Consider the following 24166-nt stretch of genomic DNA (forward strand, 5'->3'; position numbering starts at 1 on the left):
GCAGGAGCCTAGTCGACCAGGCAGAATGGTCCATTCCTCTGTCTCTATTCAGGGATCTTTCCCTCAGATTCGGAACACCGGAGGTGGATCTCTTCTCCACTCCTCAAAACGCCCAAGTCACCAGATTCTTCACCAGGTTTCCTTGCCAGGGAGTGGAGGGAGTGGAGGGGACCAATGCTCTTCGGTGCAGATAGCCCAAGGGTCTCCTCTACACCTTTCCCCCGCTTCCCATCATTCTGGCAGTAATTCGGAAGATGTTGGAGGAACGAGCGGATCTCCTCCTCCTGGCACCCTATTGGCCAAGGAGGCCCTGGTTTGTGGACCTGGTCAACCTATCGGTGGCTTCTCCTTGGAGGATCCCAGCCCATCTAATTTCCCTTCACCAGGGGGCCCTGCCCCACCCAGAGCCCCAGTGGTTCAAGCTGTGTGGCACTTGAGTGGCAGCGGCTAGAGGAGGCTGATCTTCCAGAAAGGGTCATCCTCACTATCCTGGCGTCTCGCAAACCTTCTACAAGGCACATCTATGATGCCACCTGGAAGGCTTTTTCCCGATGGTGCCTCAGGGAGGGTCTTTCTCCTGCTTCAGCCCAGTTGGCAGAAGTTCTTAGCTTCCTTCAGCATGGGCTGGAGAAAGGCTTGGCCCCCAACACCTTATGCAGGCAGGTTGCAGCCCTCTCCTTGGTCCTTTCATGGGGTTCGCTTCCTTCCTTATCCCATCACCCTTCAGTCAGGAGGTTTTTGAAAGGGGCTTCCAACGTGCACCCTCCGGTGGTTCACAGGTATCCTTCCTGGGACCTTCATATGGTCCTTAATGCCCTTACAAAGCCTCCCTTTGAACCCCTTAGAACAGTGTCTTTCCATTTCCTTACTCTGAAGGTAGTGTTCCTTGTTGCCATCACTTCTGTCAGGAGGGTTTCCGAGCTTGCTGCTCTTTCCATCAGACAGGACCTTTGTTGCTTTCACAATGATAGGGTTGTTCTTCGTCTGGACCCTCCTTTATTCCGAAGGTTAACACCTGGTTTCACAGGTCCCAGGACATTGTTTTGCCTGACTTCTGTCCTCTCCCACACCATGACTTAGAGAGGCAGTGGCACACGCTAGATGTAAGAAGGGCTCTTAGAATATACATTAAGCACACTTCCTCCTTCAGGAAGTTGGAAGCCATGTTTGTTTCCTTTTTCCCTTCTCACTTGGGGCACAAGGCCTCTTCTCCTATTAGCAGGTGGGTCAGGTCTTGCATTGAGCAGGCCTACAAAGCTATGGCCCTTCCGGTTCCCCGAGGTCTGACAGCGCACTCTACCAGAAGCGCGGCCACTTCTGCTGCCTGGGCGACCCAAGCATCCTTGGAGGAGATTTGTCGTGCGGCCACGTGGACATCCCCGTCTCCTTTCATCCGACACTACCATCTGGATACCTTTGCCTCGGCAACTGCAGCCTTCGGCAGACGGGTGCTTCAACAAGTGGTTCCACAGTCGATGTGATGAGCCGGATGAGGACCCGCCCGTGGACATGCAAGCTTTGGTATGTCCCATCCTGGGCTCTCGATGCAGCATGGAGGAGAATGGGCATTGGTAGAAGTTCCCGTGAATGCCCTTTCTATCTATGCTGCGAGAGAGCACAGCCCCTCCCTTGATTCGTCCGGAGATGGTAAGACATATTTCAGAGACACCTTTCAGTCTGTCAAGTATCTTCACCAAAGCTGGGGTCTCTCCAGGGGGCTGGCTTTTATATCTTAGTACAGACTCAGCTAAATGGCGTCATAGGAAGGGGTCAATCCATCCTGGGCTCTCTTGCAGCATAGATAGAAAGGGCGTTCATGGTAACTTCTACCAACGCCCATTTCACTGCTACTTTGGTCTGCAACATCAGCATGGCATACACCTATGGCTTGCATATCTTCATTGGAGAATATCTCTTCTAAAATTGCATTAAGAAAATGTTATTGACTATGTAATCAATAAGAATCAACACCAACGTGATGGCACATAGTCGGATCAAAATAGCAAGGGGGATAGCAGCTGCTTATTTGTTAGTAACGGAAAAATCCTTCAAAAATAAGATAGAGGGAAATGGAAGACGTTGCAAGAACTTGAACTCTCACTGCATGATTTTGTTGCAAATTTGGCTTTAAAATTGATCAATATAATTATAAACACACTTGCAGAACTATTTGTATTTTGTTATTCAAATATTAGTGAATCTGTTATGCATTTCTTAATCTTGAGAACTTTAAGATTTATGGACTTCAACTGTGAAAATAAACTTTTATGTGCATGTGCATGTCAATGTGTGCTGACTCACTTTGAGCTGAACTGATTTCTTTCATCAAGCAGTTTCATTAAAACACATCTACCTGCAATTACACAGAATTTATGCACTCGTTCACATTTACGGTGGGCAAAAGGTAACATCTGAATGGGTAAATCTATTTAAACCAGTGTTGCTCATTTCTGTGATCTTCTAAACTTCCTACAATTTTTTTTATTTTCAATTGAAAGAATAACCACTTGGTGATAGATCTATGCCCTCTATTATGAGTAAGGTTTATTGAATAGTCATAAGACCTTATCCCTCTATTATGAATGAAATAATATAGTCACTTTCTGCATTACAGTATGCATAACTTGTTTTTACAAACCTTCCTGAAGCTGCTATAAAACTGTAATTAGAATTCCTTGGCTTTTCTGTTTATGTTAACAGTTTATGTAATTATGTAGTCGATATATTTAACAAAAGTTACCATTTGTGTGGTTTGTGTAGGGATTTTATATCCCCTGCTTTTTCCTGCCCCCCATTCCTAATATTTTATAAAACTGTTACATGTTAAGATCCTAATAAAGGTTTAAAGGTCTCCCTATCCATTTGTTACTAACTCAAGGGGGTACTGCTCATCTCCAATTCTCAGGTGTGTTGTCTGACAGATGCTTCTGTCATCATGTGGCCAGCATAAAAGTATGGAACGTAGTAACAGAACATAGTAATTATCCTGTCACAGCAGTACCCAATTATTTACTTGTATTTGCATGCTTTCAAACTGCTGGGTTTGAAGAAGCTGGGGTGGGGAATGAGAGCTGATGCTAACATATGAATTCATATCAGATCTTGGTGGACAGAAATGGTGGTGGATGGTAATTTGTGTCATAGGACAAAGATTTTCAATTGCTTGACAGTAGCAATAATAGAGCCAAATACGAGCTGGTTCTAGGTAAAAGTTTGAGTAAATAGAAGTAGAATTTTGCATGGAAAAAAGTGGGTTCAAGTTTTGAGAATTCTATTTGTTGTTCCATCCTGAGAAGTGTTCCATTTTGTTTCAACAAAATGGTGGAGGAAGGAGTATTGAAAGGCTTACTTTCTCAGCATTCTATGATTGCTTGATTAGATGGGCAAATTGTGGTTGTGTCTTCAACCCATTGAAAAAGGCAAGGTCAAGAAACTGGCACAGCAAGAATTCCAGGAATATTCCTTATTATTATAGGGTAAACTAAGAGAATCCATAGCCTATGAGGATTTCTTTCTGCCCCATCTTACACTGAATGAAACTAGGGCATGGTTATTTTCAATTTATTTTTCATGCTTTCTCAGGACTGAGTATTCTGAAAGTTCCTCTTAGCAATTCATAGTTTCCTTCCTCATTCCCAAGGCCAAGTCTACATTCCTTCACGCATACCCTTCTTCAGAATTATCTCCCCTCCCAAATGCAAATACCAGCCAAGGAAATGGGCACAGAATCCCTTCTCCCTTTCTCCTGCAGGACAGTAGGAAAGAGGAAGGAATAATGGGTATGTTCTCCACCTTGAACTATTTAGAAAAATTATTAAATGTGGGATATAAATAGATAATAAATAAAATGACAGAAAAAACTAGAGAGATATGGAAGGTACACCCTCCCTTCCTGTTATAAAGCAACCATCAATGGAGGGTCTACTCTGGCATGAAGCAAAGAGTCTTCTTCCTCCTAGGGGTCATTGTCTTTCTATAGCAGTGGCAATTCATAGGGACAAGGCATATTGTGAGATTCAGATGGAATTGTTGGACACCGTATAGTACCTTTGCCTCTTCCCACAACTTCTCATGTTTCATGGGAGCCTGTCCAGTGAATTCTAGATCAGGGGGTCTCCAACCTTGGCCGCTTTAAGAAGTCCCTCAGCCAGCAAAGCTGGCTGAGGAACTCTGGGAGTTGAAGTCCACAAGTCTTAAAGCAGACAAGGTTGGAGACCCCTGTTCTAGAAGGTCCCCTCCTATGTGTAGAACCCAGCATTCATTCTATCTAGTACATCTCCTATCCATTCAGCAAAACAAGAGGGGGGGGGAGAACAGGTGCAGAATGCAAGGGACACGGCTGTTTCTCTTGAACAAAAAGTAACTGGTAAAATATCAGATGAATCATCATTGAAACAGCAGATTTCAGACATAAGGCCTGTGGATTAATTTGATGGATAATAGGAAAAGTGTCAATAAATTTTGAAGTCAGCTTCCTAGAACAGGTTGGTCAGGTACGTTGACTAAATTATTGAGTGTAAAGAAGTCCCTTCCCCAAGAATAAATTGTGAGGGAGAAGTTACCTGGAAGCTTCAGTGCTTTTGAATCTTTCATGGGAACATTGGCTGGCACTGGGGAAAGAAAGTTAAGGAAACATGAAGTCCCAACCCAATGTTTGTGGTAATACCTTCCGGGTGCAGGATGGAATCTAATTGACCAGACTTCTAGGCACAGGCAGTAACTAGATATAATGTGATTAAGATTCAATTTTATTTTGTTGTCTCAAAATCAAGTCTTATTGTTTTCTCCAAATCAGATTTTCTCTAGCACCTACCTACGGTAATTACTATCTTAGATGCACCTAGCCATTTTTCGTTCCTTTTTTAAAGTTTAATCCTTTTTTAAAAAACGTAATGCCATTGGGTATTTTCTTGCCACTATTTTTTAAATAAACTTTAAATACAATTTTAAAAGATATTTTAAGAAGAGACTGGACAACCATTTGTCTGAAATGGTTTAGACTAGTGTCCTGCTTGGGCAGGGGGTTGGTCTAGAAACCTTCCAAGATCCCTTCCAACTCTTATTCTATTACTCTTGGTGCCAGTTAATTTCTGGGGCGGTTATAATCTGAAAATAAGCCTCTGCAAATTGACTACCAGCGCTCACACACACATACGTATATTTGCTGATGTACACTCACACACACATAATCTTCTTTTGGCCTTTCTAAACCTCTGGTTAAAAGATGTTGACAGGAAATATTAGCAAAGAGAATAATGGTTGCAACATCTCAGACCTGTTGTGTGGAATAGATTCAGTTGGAACAATAGACAAGAGTAATCTCTTTTCCATCTTAATGGGTGTTGGCATCAAAATGTCAAATATAAATAAACAAGGGACAGAACTTGTGGCATAACAATGCATGTTTTGGCATTTTGATGAAATGTTGGCTTGGTACGCATACCTTGATGTTATCTCTTATATTACTAGCATATTGTTTTAGGACAAATTATCTTCATTATAATTAAATGAAATAAAAAGTCATTTTATTGTATACCAGAATATATATGGCTTATGTACTAGTGATAAGTATATAAACACTATACTCACTTTTTAAAGAAACTGATTATATTTTGAAAAGCAATTAATGTTCATAGTCTTTCTTTCACACATAATCTTTTTTATCATCTTCCATCATGTTGCATCTTGTTTTTAATATTGTAGCCTAAGTGGAGACACATGATTTATTTGAAATTCTTTTCTCTTTCTATTGATATTTCTGGTCAACTTACTTACAGTTCTGCATCATTTCTTGGACAGGTTTTATAGAATTACTGAAATATATTTTTGGAAGGCCTAAACAATGTAGCTTATTCAGGAACTTGGCTGGGTATTGGCAAAAAAAAAAAAAAAACACAGAAAAAATAAAAGCAGCTCCACTCTGCTGCTTCAGTTTGACCTTTGTATAGTTTTTAAATAATTGCTGAACAATCAACACTTCCCTAAAATAGGCATAGTTTAATTAGGAGTTTGAAGTTACTGTTAGCATCATCTAAAGATGTTTGATTTGTTTGATTAAGCACTCTACAAATCATTAAGTGAAACTAGATATTTATATAGGTGCCCAGATAAAATAAGCAATCTGACAATACTATTCAGTTGCCAGTGTTCAGTTGTGTTTGCTTTTTAAGGACAAGTATGTATAGCACAATTTTTAATACTGTTAAAATTGCAAGTAAAATATTAAATAATTTATTTTACCAAAGGAAATATACTTCTTTCAAATAATTGAGGTCTCATTGGGTTCTACAGAACTGAATGGTCATGATCTCAGTCATGATATGTCAAATGTCCAGATGAAAGAGACTGTTCTTTATAGGCATGTCCTTGTAAATAGTGATGTTTTTGTCCATTCTTTGCTGCAGTGCTTTCATGTCTATCTTGTAAAAATTATTCAAATGATGTTTTTGTAACACATTTTAACGATCTCTTGCCTTTTTGTGTACTACAGAAAACAAGTAATTCTTTATTTCATTCTTCTGCTTAAGGCTGTAGCATGGAATATGTAGTGAGGGGAACACAGGTCAGATGATCTAGATCCCAATGCAATATAAAAGGCAAATGGTTACATCTGAAATTAATTACATGAAAGCTATCACTTGTGGACTAGTTGTGAGTTGTCAACCCACACTCAGAGAAAGTCAGAATTTATAGCTTTAACATATGTAGGCTCAAAGGATGGCGACAAAGACAATATACAGACTTAATGATCTGTGTCAATAGGTTGCAGGAATTTGGGGTGTTCAGGCTGGTGAAAAGAAGACTGAAAGGAGGCATGATATCGATGTTCAAGTACATGAAAGTGTATCAAATGGCAACTATTTTGCATTGCTAAAGAAAATCATAATACGCACAGTAAAAATACTTGTAGTTCAGGCTTTAGATTTTGGCAGTGGTTTGCTCTCCGAGCTTGTTTCCATTTAGTTCCCAAATGTTTCGTTATTAGACTAGGTAACATCATCAGTGAGAATTCTGTTACCTAATCTGGTAATAAAACATTTGGGAATTAATGAAAACAAACTTGGAGAGCAAACCACTACCAAAATAACATGTACAGGTTAGAGCTATCTACATCTTGTTTAAACACAAGGGAAAACTTTCCAATAATAAAATCAGTACTACAGTGGAATTGGCCAATTACGGAGTGATGAGTTCTACAGAGCTCTATTAAGACAGCCACCTCTCAAAGATAGTTTAATTGTTTTCCCTGCACATTGCAGAAGATTGACCTAGATCAGGGGTGTCAAACTCAATTTCATCAGGGCTGTGGTTGACCTTGGGGGGCCGGGCCAGTGTGGTCGACTGGATGAGTGTGACAAACTGAGTGGGCTTGGCCAGCTTGACAACACTCACTGGGTGTAGCTAACTGGGTGGCCGTGACCAGCTTGATGACACTCCCCAAATTGCTGACGTATTTCCCCTTCACATTGGGTAGACCAGGCCGAAGTGATGTGGGGCAGCCCCTTACATTTTCCAGGACAGCTCCATAGACGGATCCAACCACATTGCAGTTTGTGTTCAATACCCCTGACCTAGATAAATTTCACAGTTCTATAATTCTGTAATGTTGGATGCAATTGAATCTTACGTTACATGTTGATTTATTTACTTATTTACATCAATTTTGGGGAGGAAGTAGTGAATATTGGGGAAAATTGATATATTAGAAAAAAGTGAAAGGAGAATGTAAGTAGAAGAGTTGCAAAAATCTAAAGTACAAGTCCTATATAGAAACAACATTGGAAAACGTATTAATGCATAGAGGTATGAAAAATGGCTATAAGGAAATAGGGTGTGGTAATTACAAAGAACAGAAGTAAAAAATTATCTTACCAAATGCCAAAGAAGACTGCCAGGTAGATTAATGAAATAAAAGAGAATAAAGAAAATAAAAAGATGTAAGAATTTAAAAGAAAGAATTGTAAGGAAGCTATTGTATAATGAATATTGAGAGGAAGCATTGTTTCAAAAAATGAAACAAGAAAACAAAGAACATTTAAGAATGCTGGAAGAATTTTTTTAGATTATTGTGTGAATGAAAATAATACATTAAAAACTTGAATTGAAAGAATTACTATATATATTAATGTGTGAGAATATTGTTGGAAAGAGAGCCATGCACACTGAGCATATTGAGAAATAATAAGATTCAAAATGTAAATGGTATATAGCTTGAGAAATATTGTAATATGGATTTATTGACAGTACAAGCAATAATTGAATATTAGATACATTTCACATACAACCAGTTAATAGGATGGTTATCCAAGTTTATACTCAACCAGTGAAGCAGAAGAGGAAGTTGATGGGTTTTATAGTCATATTCAATCTGAAATCATCAGAACCTGCAAGCAGGTTCTGCTGCTTGTGATTGGATACTGAAATGCCAATGTTGGAAAGAGTAAGGACAAAAATATGGTTGAATTGTATGACATAGGAAATAGAAATGAAGCATGATCTCAATTATAAAGGAGGCTCCAACCTTAAATTGGTATGCTAAAGGATACTAATGGACAGATAGTAACCAATTAAAAAATCAAACATGGAAGGAGTATACCCAAACTCTATACAGTAGGAATGTTAGTGTGCAAGATATTTTAGAAGATGTTCCATCATCACAAGAAACTCTAGTAATAGAACATGAATTTAGATCACCTCTTTGGTCATTACTAAGCCAAGTGGCTGCAGGAATTGATATAATATCTACAAATATATAGCATATGGAACAGAAGAATTAGTAAAGAAGTATATCGAAACTATGCCAGCAAATCTGGAGAACAACAAAGTGGCCATAGATTGAAAAAAGCATTCAGTCTCAGAATTGTGCAGGTAATGATTTCTTGTTTCTTCTGTAACATTTTATGGAAACCAGAGTTGGATATGAAAGAAACAAGATAGAAAGTGTAATGATGCTATAGGACTTTGATTTAGGAGAAGGCTCCTGAGATTACCATGGATACTCAAGAAAACAAACAAATGAAACATTTTATTAATTTATTATTTGATCATTTTCTTCTATTAGTTTTATTTTTTATACATGATGTTTTCTATTCCTTTAAGTTGCCTTGAGTCGCCATGTGCAAATAGGAGGCAATATAAAATTTCTAAATAAATAAATTGAACTAATCCACAGTTTTATTTGCTCTCACTGGTACAGATAACTATGCTCAAATTAGCATATTTTGGACTCATTACAAAGATCAAGCTTTACTGAAAATCTGTAATGTTGGGAAAGGTAGAAGGAAAGAGAAGAAGAGGATGACTAGCAGCAAAGTATATTCTTAATTACAGAATATTAATTGGAAGACTTGGAGGAGCAGGTTGGTGACAGATCTCCTTGAAGAAAGATATATGTGATTGCTAGGAATTGACACCCATTTGATGCCATAAAATTGAACTAATGGAATTGTTGTACAGCTTGGTTATTGTTTGTGAAGACTGCAGTTCTACCTGGCAGTTTGTGTGGTGCCATTATTGTTCCCCTATATACAAGGAACATAATAAGAAAGAATGTTAAAATGACACAGAAGTGATGTTTGGAAGAATTCTGATCGAAAGGGTACAAGAAGTTAAAATAAGCAGAAATATCAAGCTTAGGCAGGATGGGTACAAACCAAATTTTTATCTTCTGGAAATATTTAAGAAATGTATGAAAGGGAGGGAGAAAGTTAGCTATGTATTTGTGATTTTGAGATAATTAGTGGCTAGGCTTGGATTATGGGATGTTTTGCTTGAGTAGGGAGTTGAAAGTTGATTGCTGAATGAGATAAGAATTGTATATCATGGAAAGAAAGCATGTGTGAGAGAATAAATAGAAAACTTAGCAAACAACTTTGAGCAAAGATTAAGCCAAAGTTGTATGAATGAGAGAAAATATTTTGTACAGGAATATTGTATTATGTAAAATATTGGGTAAATTTCCTACATTTTAATCATTTTCAAGAACCAGGGTATCCTAGATTGCCTTTCAATAACATTCTCACTTTTCACTAAATTTTTATTAAAAGAAGAGCAGTTAATTTCCAGTTCTGGATGTCTCTCAAAAATACTTCTATAAAGAGCAAATTGGAAATAGCAGCCATATAAAAACTTGAATAATTTATGCAAAAAAATCTGACTGTTGGCATAACATCATCTGCAGTTTATGACATAGCTGAGACTGGCATATTTTATACTTGGTACTTGGGAATAAGCTGCATGTTATGTCTTTGTTGCTTTTCAAATTTAGAATCATTGGAAATTGCAAGGAAGAAACTGGGATTAGATACAGTTTAAATTAAAACACATTTTTTTTAAAAAATGTAAAATTTAATAAGACTTAAAGAAGAGCAAGATTAGCAATGGCTAATTCACTAAAGTTCACTCTTATTTTACTGGGACCATAGGCAAACAAAAGTAACAGGATCTCTGTTAGAGCATACTTTTTAAAAATAATTTATTGATTCCTGAGCATTAGTAAGGAACACTATGCTATTTTTTTCTAACAGCCAGCCTGCTTACATTTTTATAAGATCTGTAACATTCCTGGATATATCTGATTGTAGGACCATTCTAGAATGGTTTATCTCTAAATAATGTCATCTTAGATTTAAAAACATACTATAATTTTATATTAAAATAGGTTGAAATATAACTCTTTTAAAATAGAAGAATTAGGAGTACCAGTTTGAATAAAATATTGTTTTATTAGTACTTTACATCTTTAACAGCATGTCTGCCACTTTATCCTGAGCTGTTGCCATTCCAAACTCTCTCAATTTGCCGAAGTTTCAAAAATTTAATTTCTTTCTTTCTTTTTCTCTTGAGAGACGTCGGCTAATTTCCCAGAGATCTTCATTGGAGACTTTGGAAGACATTGAGGAAAACGCTCCCTTAAGGAGGTGAGTTTTTTTCTGATTTATATTGTATATGTTGTTCTGTCATTCACATATTAAGTAATAGGAATTCAGAGGCAGTTTGTATTCACTGAAGCTAACAGTGATCTGTGCAGTAACTCGAGTGTGAGAACAAAATCCTTCAATGTATGATGTTTTACAAAATCCATTCTGGTCTACTAGGCATATTTTTGTATTCTCAAGCAAGATGATTAAATGGAAAAGCTCAAGGCGGGCATATCTGGGTTCTTAATTGTATGATAAAAGGAATGAGGGCACTAACTATCATTAGTCATGAACTTTAGAGATGTAGTTCATATTCTTTTTCTTCAAAGGAACCTTAGATAAGCTAAATAGTTAATAGCTAATAGTCAGAACAAGCAGTTAATCTTGTTCTGACTATTAGCAAAAAAAAAAAAATCGCAAATATAAACGAGATGTGCTCAGAACCAGTACCAAAGAATGCAAAGGTTGTCACTGGAAACAAAAAGAAAATTAAAAAATGACAGTAGATAAATCTTGTTGGGGTGTATGTTTTGGAGAGGAGGTAAACCAGCTTTCTATCATCACTAACTCCACTTCAGGGAAAGTGAGGGGAAAATGTAAAGTTTTTGGAGAAGATTAAGAGAAAATTAAACTAGGTTTTATTACACAAGAATGGTGCAAAATATTTATGACTTACCAGTATTTCCCACCTCTTGCTTGTGGGAACTGGACTGACTCATGTATTTTCAATCTCATAATCACAAGAGACTCCTAGATCTCTGGAAAAAAGGGATTTTGTGCTCATACAGCCACAGAATCACAAATTGACCACCCATGTTAAAGCAAGAAACGCTACTGTTTGAAGAAGCTGATTTTAGGACAATTGCTTGCTGCAATAAATTTTATCTACTTTGCTGGGATATTATTTGCCCTTTAGCCTTGCAAATGCATGGGTTAACCATATTTAGAAATTGGTGGACTAGAGATATTTAGCCCCATTATATATTTCAGTTTTAGATTGGAAAACAAAAGTTTCAGAATACTTTGCTGTCTCTTTTGGTTTTAATCATCATATTTCATGAGTAGACTTAACCAACTCATTGCTTGTTCATAATTCTAGATAATTTATTAACAACAGTATACTGTATTTGCCGGCGTATAAGATGACTTTTTTGCCCTAAAAAACATGCCTCCAACTGGGGGGTCGTCTTATACGCCGGGTCAATCACGTGGCCAGTCAGGGCTCCTCCCTGCAACCGGAGCCCTGAGGAGACACTTGGCTTCAGGCGCTCCCGTCTTCCCTTTGCTTTGAAGGTAAAGCGAATTATTTTACAAAGCCTCCCCTGCCCGAGAGGGCAGCCCAACCAACGTGGGAAGCTAATTTCCGGGGCCTCTTCCGTTCCTCCCGACCTCCCTACACTGCGCCCTCTGACGCGCCGGTCCTTCAGCCCAGCGACCTTTTCCACCTCAAAGAAAGGCCAGGCGGGGCCGCTCCAGCGAAACAGCCACCACCCTTAGCCCGGCGCGGGAGAACGGGCGAGGTTAGCGCCCGCCAGCCCGTCCTTCCTGCCTTTGGAGGCACCTGCACGGAGCGCCTCCGCGGCTCGGTTTCCCCTACGGCGGGTCCTCCTTTCGTGCGGAGGGCTGCGGGAAGCGCTCCGAGAGGATCTCTCCTCTCTCTCCCGCAAGGTCAACATCTGCGCTGCAGAGGAGAGGGCTGCAGCCGGTTCCTCCTGCTTGCTGAGTGGTGGGAAGCCGCGGCCCGCCCGTGCGAGATTTGGCAGCGAGGCAGGAGGAGGCACGCACACACCGCAGCTCACTTTCCCAGCTCTGCCCAACCCTTATGGCTCTGGCGCGGCCCTGGCAGGATGAGCGGAGGGTCCAGCGGGAGGCGCCGCTGCCCACCAGGGCCGCGCCAGAGCCATAAGGGTTGGGCAGAGCTGGGAAAGTGAGCCGCGGGTGTGTGCGTGCCTCCTCCTGCCCCTCGGCAAAATCTCGCACGGGCGGGCCGCGCTTCCCCACCACTCAGCAAGCAGGAGGAACCGGCTGCAGCCCTCTCCTCTGCAGCGCAGATGTTGACCTTGCGGGGAGAGAGAGGAGAGATCCTCTCGGGCGAGCGCCTTCCCCGCAGCCCTCCGCACGAAAGGAGGACCCGCCGGTAGGGGAAACCGAGCCGCGGAGGCGCTCGGCAGGTGCCTCCAAAGGCAGGAAGGACAGGCTGGCGGGCGCTAACCTCGCCTGCTTCTCCCGCCGGGCTAAGGGTGGTGGCTGTTTCTGCGGCGGCTCCCGCCTGGCCTTTCTTTGAGGTGGAAAAGGTCACTGGGCTGAAGGGACCGGCGCGTCAGAGGCGCGCAGTGTAGGGAGGTCGGGAGGAACGGAAGAGGCCCCGGGAAATTAGCTTCCCCACGTTGGTTGGGCTGCCCTCTCGGGCAGGGGAGGCTTTGTAAAATAGTTCGCTTTACCTTCGAAAGCAAAGGGAAGACGGCGGCAGCAAGGGAGAAGGGAAAGCAACGGTGGAAGGTCTCCCGATATGAAGTGCCCCACCAACGCAGGCAGCACCATATCTGGGCATGCAACAAAAGTACTTCCTAAGAGGCCGGCCTCCGTTCACACCGCCTCCAAGTGGGGGGTCGTCTTATACGGCAAATATATAACAAACTCTATATTTTGAGTGGAAATGTTGGGGGTCGCCTTATACGCCCAGTCGTCTATACGCCAGCAAATACGGTAGTTCTATTACGGTTGAAACCCTATGCTTTACTTCCCTCCAGGGTAAAAATAAATCATTTATTTTTCCTCTTTGCTGTTCTTTATCTAAGAATCCTTAGATGATTTTGTTTTTTTATCACATGGCAGCTAAATCAGTTTAGAAGTTTTTAGTGGACACTTTGTCAAATGCTTTTTAAATGCTCCAAAATATTTATTTATTGATTTATTCAATTAATCCATATGGCCCCCACCCTGAAGGTAATCCAGAAGTCCTTGAAGACTTGGTTAGTTTCTCAAACTTGGGGCTAAGGTATATGTTGAGCCCTGGTTGTTTATTTTTTTCATTACTGCATATTGTATGTTTTCTGGGTATACGTGATTCTTTTTTGGGCTCAGTTTTTTGTTACTTTCTAATTTTTAAATTTAAGACGTCGCAAATGATCCAGAGTCAGGTGGCTTCTATGTTTAATTAACTAAGTAAATTAAAGATATAGTTGCCCAATTTGTATATTGCAACTACAGTGGTTTACATAGGATTAAGGAATACCTCTCAAAAAATATCCCTAAAACCTTGTAAGAGAGAACCTAACATTTGCAGATACCATGTCAATTAGGTTTTCCTTCTAATTAACCCTCTAATTAAGATGTTTTGGCTTCCCTTTTCAAGTTTTTATAAGTCCACATTTTTATAACATGCTTTCCAGGTTCTTTCAAGGGTTTAAGGGGAAAAAGTCTATCCTATTTATTAAAAAAAATGTGTCAAGGACTTCGTAATTAAATACTTATATATTCTCTCCTTACTCCATCTTCAATTTGAAGCCAGCTTTACTAAATCACACTTTGTTCTAATTATCAAAATATAAACCAAGAACATGTGAAGTACTAAGCAGTACTTCTTAACAGGTCTTTTTTGCTCATTTAATCATGTTTTATGTTTCAAAAGCAGTTTTCAGGCTATTTTCTTTTAAAGCACCTATAATTTGTATAGCAAGATAAAAGTGCTGCTTTGCCTCATCTCTTTCTTATGCTAACTTCAGAAGAATAAAAAAACACAAGGAAACGATTTCTACAAAGCCCTCACAGAGGAAGATTGTTCCTATCTGTTACACTCCTGTCAGTTTTTGTTTATTTAGTATAGTATGTCAAATGCTTTGTAACTGAGCAGCATCATGGGAGCATTGTACTATTTTCAGTGAGGTATATTTAACACAGTCTGGAGTAAAGACAGGATTTTGAAACCTATAAAAGGAATTTCAAGTCTTCATTCATAGGGAGTTAATTAAGGCAGTTTCTTTGAATTACTTTGAACGCTTCTTTCTGAGTATTTTTTTTCTCCCAGACTAAGTTACTGTTTATGCAATAAGCTTATTATAAACTGTAAGAGTTTAAACCTGATCATTTGTGCCTTGAGTGGTAAATTCTGGGGTGATTTTATGATCCATTCTATGTTCTATGTCCATTTGTTTGTTTTGTTGGCTGTCCGTAATAGTCTCCAGAGTTTTCTCCAATATCAAAGTTCAAAAGCATCAACGCTCTTCCTATCTTGCTTCTTCAAAGTTCAATTTTCACTTCCACAGAGTATCAAAGAGAAACTTATTACTTGCATAATATTAATCTTTGCAGATATAGACATGCCAGGGCCTCTAAAGATATTTTCCAAACTTTCACTGTTGTTTACCAAAAGTATAGTGTGATTGATTGATTGACGGGTGGATTGAATGATTATGTGCCATCAAAATATTGGCTATTGTCAGCAACCACATAGATTTTCTTTATGACAATCTATCTCTAACATGATGTTTTAACAGTACACCCATCATCACAGGGAGTGAGTCTCTCCATCTTGCTGTTGGTCATCCTATTCTCTTCCTTTCCACCTTTCCCAGCATTATAACCTTTTTTAGAGAACTAGGTCTTTGCATAACGTGTCTAAACTAGAATAATCTGATTGTGATCATTTGGGCTCAAGTCGGAACTGTGGCTTGATTTATTTGATGATCCATTTGTTTACTCTCTGGACTATCCATGACAAAAGCTTCTCCAATACCAAAATTCAAAATGTCAATACTCTTACTATCCTGCAAGTTGTTTCCATAGAATATCACGGGAAATACCATGGCTTACATAATTTTTATCTTTGTAGATAAAGAGATATCCTGGCATCTGAATATCTTTTCCAAGGGCTTCATGGAAAAAAGAATTTGAGGGAAATAGAATTGCATGAAATATAGAAAACAGTTCTTGAAGTGCAATTTGGATTTTTCCCTGGCCAATAATTTTAAAACTATTTTAAATGACTTGTCCATATCACTTGAAAGCAAAAAGCAAAAAATATTAACCCACCCAGAAACTAAGATAATTTATACAATCAAATTTTATTAGCGAAGAAGAGAAATATTTCTAATCTTTTTCCAATGTATTTGTACATATAGAATTTGTGATCTATATCACGAATCTCTTTATTTGTGCAGCAGTTGAGCCAAACACTGGTAAACTATGGCAGGAGCTAATAGAGTTCTGCTTTATGCAGAAAGGGGTTCTTGGGAATATTGCTGTTCCTGGCTGTCTCTGTATGGATATGCATGCACAGTCATTTTACTTTTGTTGGGGAGGGAAAAGAAAACAAGCAAAGTATGCACACACAAACATGTGAAGATGACCCAAAATCTCATTGTTCTAGAATCTAGATGTACATCATAATCAAGAATTGATTTCATTGTCTGAAGATCCCTTAACTAAAAAGCTCTTTTTGACATAAGCTGCCATCTGTGGTAGAGAATATGGATTGTATCTTATTATTTAAAAAGAAATCTATCTTGGGGTTAAAGCTTGTGATTCAGTATGCAGCAGAAGTTTTATTTGATGGTCCAAAACCAAGGTCTAAACTGCTGATTACTGGCTGAAGTAATTTAAAAAGACAGACAAGTGCTAATGCATTAGCTGGGTAGTATCAGGAGCCAGATTGGGGGATGGTTTCTCTGAAGTGAAGAAAAATTGGGGAAATCCTTGAGTTTAATGCCTCTTCTATTTTTTTTTTAGTATTCCTTTGGGGGAGGCTTTAATTATGCAACCTGGCATAGTAACTCTTGCTTTCATTGTTTCAAATTAAAAACAAAAAGAATCACCAGTTTAAAAATTTGAAATGACCACTTCTCTTAGTTACATGTATTTTTCAAAAATACAAAACTGTTATTATGTAACTCCCCACATCATTTTTATGGGCTTAAGTTTATCAATTCATTATTGTTTAAACTGAACTGAAAAGGTCTGCTTTTTCGGTATCCTAAAGAAAAAACACAAATGACAAAATGTACCACTTTCTTAATAGTAAAATATTATTTTATATAGCATGTAACTGCACATTCGTAAGAATAAAATTATCAGTATAATTATTCAAATAAGTGTATAATTGCCAAAAGAAATAGTGTTTAATATTTCATATCATTTATTTAAGGCAATCTTTCCAGTGGGGTTTTGTTCACAGTGGGGTGTCTTTTAATTGGAACCCATTGCAGTTGCCAAGCGCAATAGGAAGATGTTACAAGGAAAGCAAATTAGAATTATGGAAATAAGCATAATTAGCAGTATAAAGTCTCGAGAAGGGATATGCAGTTTATATGTAGTTTTTATATGTATCTTGTGATTGGTTGTGGTTCAAATACATGAATACAGGACTAATATCCATAACAGTGCTAAATTACATATTAAAATGCAGTAGTATTTCTCTTAAACTTTTCTGAAAAACAGAAAAATAGCAGAAATAGTTTCGTTTCTCTAAATAGACAAAAATAAGAGATGCTAACTTAGTTTCTTACAGTTCAGCGGTTTGTAGCTCCATTTGTATAAAAATAAAAATGTGTAAAAATCAACATGAATAATGTTTATTATTGTTTAAATAAAACATATTTAGAAAAACATATTTTATAAAATATAAAAAATTAAGTATTGCATACATTTCAATTATTTATCAAATTTATATAGATACTTATCTTACAAAATGTTACTCTGAGCAGAGTCCTCCCATAAGTCTTATAACTTTTCCCATACCTGCTATTCTCGCTTCCTCAGTTCTTCACCACAGAAAACCCAGAGCATTTTGAGTTAAAGTATTGCCATTCTAAATGTTGACAGGAAAATAACTAATTTTACTTGTCCATTGGATCTTATAAACACTTGTCTCTAATTATTTTAGGTCTGTAATTTCCTGTTCTTAAGATAGGAATATTTATTTTCTATAAAAGACATTTCCTTTTTGTCCTACAAAAATAAACTAATCCATCCAGAAATTAACAATCCTACTTCCAAGAATATTGTTTTTACTAAGCCAATATATATAAATACCAAGAACAGCTTTGGATGGGTGGGTTATTCATTAGTAAGCAACATATTATGTAACTTTTTCTTTAAAAGAAACCAATTTTTGCAGTTGTCTTGGTGTTTAAAATGAATATTATAATTAGTATTCTTTATATCATCATACCTCCTTAAGTATCAAATCTATTCCGTTTCTGAGATCTTGTTGGCAAATGGAAAATAAAAAAGGGAGGCAGAAACAATATTTGGAAGATCTGATGCATCTAGTTATTTATATGAGACAGAATTTCACTCACTCCCAAATATTTGGAAACACGGAAATTATAACACACACTTTAAGATGTATAATCAGAAAACTCTTGTGAGAGAAAAAAATGTTGCGTTCTTTTGTAATCAACTTTCCTAAAGACAGCTACACCATAATCCAAGAAGTTTTATGTTTCGTTTTTAAATACATTGTTTTATTTTTTAAACATACATTTCTCTTTATTTCTACACTTTGTTATTGCTATAAATTCCTTAAATTTAATAGGGAAGAGGTCACTTGAATAATTACCTTCTTGTTTTTATTCTGAGAGATTAAGCTATACAGAAAGAATTTAATTCTTTCAACATCATTATTTTTTAGATGCCGGACTTTGTCAGGCTCACCCAGACCAAAGAACTTTAAGAAGATTCATTTCATCAAGAATATGCGGCAGAATGATACGAGAAGTGGCAGGTATTTTTCAGGAAAAAATGTCATATAATTGGGATAACAAATGAATAGAGGAAATGAGAACAAATTATTTGGGGGGGCATATATAGAACTTGGCTTCTAAATTCAAAACTGTACATTTTCATATGGAAGAACTCTGCAAATCATCAAGCATATTGATGGAGAATTATTTATATATGCTGATCAGCAAGCTGAGCTACATGTTTTAAAAATTGTTGCTGTGCTGTTCCTATGACTTAGAAAGCATGCTTTATCTGTTGTGAAATATGCCTTCTGGAATAACATTGCCTTAGAGATTTTGGCTGCCACGACCCTGCTAATCTTTAAATAATCTTTTGAAACATGGCTTTTTCCCCAAACACCCAGATAGGTTGATTTTGTGCTCATTGTATGTATAATCTACCTTGCTTATTGTACATTATTCGCTTTGTTATATGTAACTCTTATTTAAAGTTAGCTCAATTGTTCTTTAGTTATTGCATTGGTTTTAATAGTGCATTGCCCAGAATCCATGCTGAATGGGTCGACTTAAAGAAATTGAAATTATAAACAATATACATTTTATCTGCCTGTCTATCCAGATGTATTGAAACACAAAATATAACATTTCCAACCATCATAGCCACTCCTGTGTTGGTTGGGAATTTGAGGAACTCTAACCCAATACAACTGCAGAATACTAACCTGAGAGGTAATGGTTTAAAATCTTCTGTATTCCATCCATTGAACAAATGAGCTGGAAAGTTTTATTTGCGGCAAATATCTACAACAGATACTTAGGTCTCTTCATTCAGTTTCACCAACTATAAATGCTAGTTAATTTTTATCAATATAATTTATTTACTGACGGTTGTAGCTGGGCTAATCTCTTCTGTACATGAGCAAGCTTGATTCATAGTAATATGAAGATTAAATCTTTGCATGAAATCAAGCTTACTATTTTGGTAGCCCTAGGCATCTAGCTTATAAGAGATATTTACGGGAGTGAAAGATGATAGGCATCATTATTCTCATAACACTTTGTTAAGATTGTGTGCTCTACAACATAATAAAAAACAGAAGTAATAAAATCCTATATTGTTACAGTTGAACCAGGAAATATAGCAATGGGATTCTTCAACGCCATAGGGAATAGTCAGCAGTTGTCTTGAAGCTTAGTGTTAGATTTCAGTGACTGTGCAATATCAGCTTATTGGAATTGAAGACCATAATCTTTTAAGTATGGAAATGAAATGAGCCTGAATGCATTGTGCCTGGAGTAATTGTGTAAAGAATGTGTGTCTCTTGTTTTGTGCTTAATGTTGTGAAATTGGTAGGATAAATGACCACCTAACTTATTTGATAGTGTACAAATGGATGCTGGGCATGCAAGAGAGAAAGATCTTTACTCCAGTGCTAAAATATCTGAATATTTCTTTTTAGCCACTAACAATCAGCAGTGACTTCCAAATCCTTAGAAATAAGAAATTGTGTTTATGGAATCTGCCTCCTTATTTTATTTGTTGTATTGGCAGTTTGAAAACAGCAGGATAAACTTCTGTACATGACTAATAACTGAAGGTCTGTAGAAGCATTATTTCACGATGAGATTATAGCATTTGTTATATAATAACAAGCCAGGCTGGTTTCTACAAAGAAAGATTCTTTTCCTATCTAGTCCAGCATGGTTGGTTTTAATTGTCAGGGTTTCTTCTTTCCCTATTACTTGGTCTTTTTGATCTCTACCACATTCACAGTGGTGTTTCTACTGTATGTGTCCCTTTAAAGAGCTTTAGATGAAGATTCTTTAAAACCCTTTCCTGTGGTCAACTGCTTCTAATAAGTAAGGCTAGTGGATTTGGATTTCTTTTGTTAACTTCAGTTAGATATTGAACTTTATTATGAGTAAGCATAGTACCATTAAAAAAACTAGAAACAGTAGGTAGCAGAGAGATTCTTACTTTTTACTGTCATCTAATCACTGAACAGGTTTTTGCAGTCCAGATGCAATTATCATAGTCATGAATACCTTAATTAAAAACTATTATGACCAGTCTCTTAATTGCTGTCCTTACATTTTGCTTTATGTTTTTTCCATTCTTCTTGCAATTAAAATATGTAGTTCATGATCAGCAGTACATAGTAATAAATACCAAGTTAACTAAAGGGTGAATGAGAGTTCAGTTTTAATGCTTCATGAAGTTGAAGTCCTATGGATTAAACGAACATTCCTAAAAGATTAGCATCTAACATAGCAGTCATTCTGCGTAGTAATTTACTACAGTGCCACCTGTGTTCTCAATTAGAAACTTTGCACAATTTCATTGCATACTTTGATACTTCATTGCGTAGTTTGAAAAGGCTTTGAATATTAGATGTTGTTGTAAGTTTAATGCCTCTTTTAAATTGCAATGCTTTTATTTTCTGAATGAAAACAAAAATAGTGAAGCCAAATGTTTGATGTTAGATTTGGTTAGCTGTAAAGTGTCTGTACTGTCATCTGCTCAGCAGGATTTACCTATTGTTATATTTATGAACATGGGCAGAAAGAATCATTTATTTCTCAAACATCTCTAGCACAGCATTCTGCTTTTTTTTAAAAAAGATAATCAGCTGTCTCATTAGTAGCTTCCTGTGGATTACTTTGTCAGATATTTAAACATAATGAAAGAGACAAAAATATGGCAAGTGGTTTTGCTGAAAGATTTATGGAGACCTGACCCAGGGCCAGGTCCTTTCTTTCTTATCTTTCTTACCTCCTGCCCAGTCTGTACTTTCATTGTTTCTTAGACATAGCATTTTTAAAGCTCATACTAATAATGTTTTCAGTGTTCTGTTCTGCAGTTGTGCTTGTTTGACATACAGATAATAGACCTCCCTTTCCCCCATTAATGATATGATTAATGCTACACTCTTTTCAAAAGACTGGCTGCCCCTTCCAAAAGGGGTTGATGAGCTGTCCCTTTGTTTTACAAATTCATAATGCCTGGACTTGCATCTGATGTTATTTAAATGAGCAGAAAAAGTTGGATTTTGACATTTGAAAATTCTTTGCCCACAGCAAAATAATAGACAGGCATTGTGATCATGCGGGAGTTAAAGTGTTGTATCAGATCCTGTGAGGGCCAGGTTCATGGTCATCCCCAGCCATAGAAGCCTAGTTGATGATTTGAGCTATCCCTACGGCTAACCTACCTCACAGGGATGTTGCTGTGGGGAAAGGAATGAATGGCATGTAGAGTCCATAGAGCAAAGACAGGAATAGCAAAGTAACATGAAAGAAAAGAATGAGAAGTAGATTTATGAGACCATTCTGCATTGCTGGATATTCTACTCTAGATCATATCCTTTATCTTGTTTGCCTTCTAGAATAGTCCTTATTAGTGGCAGAAGATCCTTCTGTAGCATATTTTCAGTGCTGCCGTATCGGGATTATAGCCATGTTGGGTATGTATACTTTTTCATAGTTTTTTTTCTGAGCATACATTAAGTGTGACTTGCAATATGGATGCCACAGCTGTCATTACAGGAAAAGGATACCCTTAACTTAATTATAATCTCTGCCCAGCTGAAAATTGTTGAAGACCTGCTTGTTCTCCCAGGCCTTGTGGAACTCTGGTTTGGTTTGGTTTGGTTTTATGGGTTTGATTCTTTGTCTTTGGTCTTCTAGTTGTATTTTTTAATTAGTTGGTTTTTAGTTGTAAGACACCAAGAGTCATTTGTGAGTCAGGCAGCCTATAAATTTGAATAAATATATAAAGTTTTTTTTGGTGGAAAAAAAACATCTATAGATATAATTACTTATATCTTATAATTTATAATTATAATCAATACCAGGGAAGATTCTGGAAAAGATAATCAAGCAATGAATCAGCAAATACCTAGAAGCAAACAAAGTAATAACCAAAAGCCAAACATGGGTTTGTTAAAAACAGATCATGCCAGACTAATCTTATTTCATTCTTGGACAAAGTGACAAAATTAGTGGACCAGAGGAATGCTGTCGATATAATTTACTTGGACGTCAGTAAGGCATTTGATAAAGTAGACTATAACCTACTACTTGATAAAAATAGAAAAATGTGGGTTAGACATTATCACCACCAGATGGATGCGTAAATGGCTGACCAACCACACTTCAACATATAGTCTTCAATAGAACTGCATCTACATGGAGGGAAGTATGCAGTGGGGTACTCCAAGGCTCTGTTTTAGATCCAGTACTCTTCAATCTCTTCATCAATGATTTGGACAAGGAGATAGATGGGGAACTCAACAAATTTGCAGAGGACAACAAGCTAGTAGGAATAGCCAACACTTTAGAAGATAGGCTTAAGATACAGAAGGATCTTGACAGACTTGAACATTGGGCACTATCTAACAAAATAAAATTCAGTGGTGAAAAAAGTAAGGTTCTACAATTAGGCAAGAAAAACAAAATGCACAGTTACAGTATATGTGGTACCTTGCTCAATAGCAGTAACTGTGAAGAGGATCTTGGAGTGGACAATCATTTAAATATGAGCCAGCAGTGTGCTGCAGCTGCCAAAAAAGCCAACACAATTCTAGGCTGCATAAACAGAGGGATAGAATCAAGATCACGTGAAGTGTTAATACCACTTTATAGTGTCTTGGTAAGGCCACACTTAGAATACTGCGTCCAGTTTTGGTCGCCATGATGTAAAAAAGATGTAAGAGTGCAGAGAAGAGCAACAAAGATAATTAGGGGACTGGAGGCTAAAACATATAAAGAATGGTTGCTGGAAATGGGTATGTCTAGTTTAATGAAAGGAAGGACTTGGAATGACATGATAGGAGTGTTCCAATATCTCAGGGGTTTGCCACAAAGAAGAGGGAGTCAATCTATTCTACAAAGCACTTGAGGGCAGGACAAGAAGCAATGGGTGGAAACTAATCAAGGAGAGAAGCAACTTAGAACTAAAGAAAAATTTCCTGACAGTTAGAACAATTAATCAGTAGAACAACTTGTCTCCAGAAGTTGTAAATGCGCCAACACTGAAAGTTTTTAAGAAGAGATTGGATAACCATTTGTCTAAAGTGGTGTCGGGTTTCCTGCCTAAGTAGGGGGTTGGACTAGAAGATCTCCAAAGTCCCTTCCAACTCTATTCTATGCTACGCTACACTATGCTATTCTATTTTCTATTCTATTCTACACTTAGCAGCATTTGGAATTTGTCTCCTTAGAAAGGGGCCCATTGTAATCAAACAAGAAATAGTGATGTGGTAAGATTAGAAATGAATTGATTTTGTAACAGGTTCTCTTCTTACTCTTCAGTAGAAGAACATTAAGAACAACAATTCAACAGGGGGTTATATTGCAGTGTAAAAGTAAAAGTATTCTCTATATAAAGCATACTTTAATAAACATGTAAATATAAAACATGTGTTTTTCAGGCATTTATTATTTATTCTTCTAAAACTAAATATGTTGTACCACATAGGATGAATAGAGATTAACAAGAAGTTCAGTCATAGCCTCTGTTTCCTAAGGATTTTGAAGGTAAATTAGTTAGCACTGCAATTTGAG

General features: G+C 37.5%; 1 protein-coding gene across 3 annotated transcripts in view; it reads left to right on the forward strand.

Annotated features, from left to right (window-relative positions):
* CABLES1 (Cdk5 and Abl enzyme substrate 1) overlaps positions 1 to 24166 on the forward strand; it is a 58918-nt gene that overhangs the window by 10813 nt on the left and 23939 nt on the right. The window contains exons 2-4 of one of the 3 annotated variants that reach the window (XM_026670322.2): positions 10848 to 10919; positions 18550 to 18642; positions 21988 to 22065. The exons of 1 other annotated variant lie outside the window; for it this stretch is intronic. In XM_026670322.2, coding sequence (XP_026526107.2) covers positions 10848 to 10919; positions 18550 to 18642; positions 21988 to 22065 — 243 coding nt within the window. The remainder of the gene's footprint in view (positions 1 to 10847; positions 10920 to 18549; positions 18643 to 21987; positions 22066 to 24166) is intronic. One more of the 3 variants, XM_026670323.2, reaches the window with a different exon arrangement.

The sequence above is a fragment of the Notechis scutatus genome, chromosome 3 (assembly GCF_049901735.1).
Source record: "Notechis scutatus isolate UNSWTSFEM ecotype Mainland chromosome 3, rNotScu1.2, whole genome shotgun sequence".
Lineage (NCBI taxonomy): Eukaryota > Metazoa > Chordata > Lepidosauria > Squamata > Elapidae > Notechis > Notechis scutatus.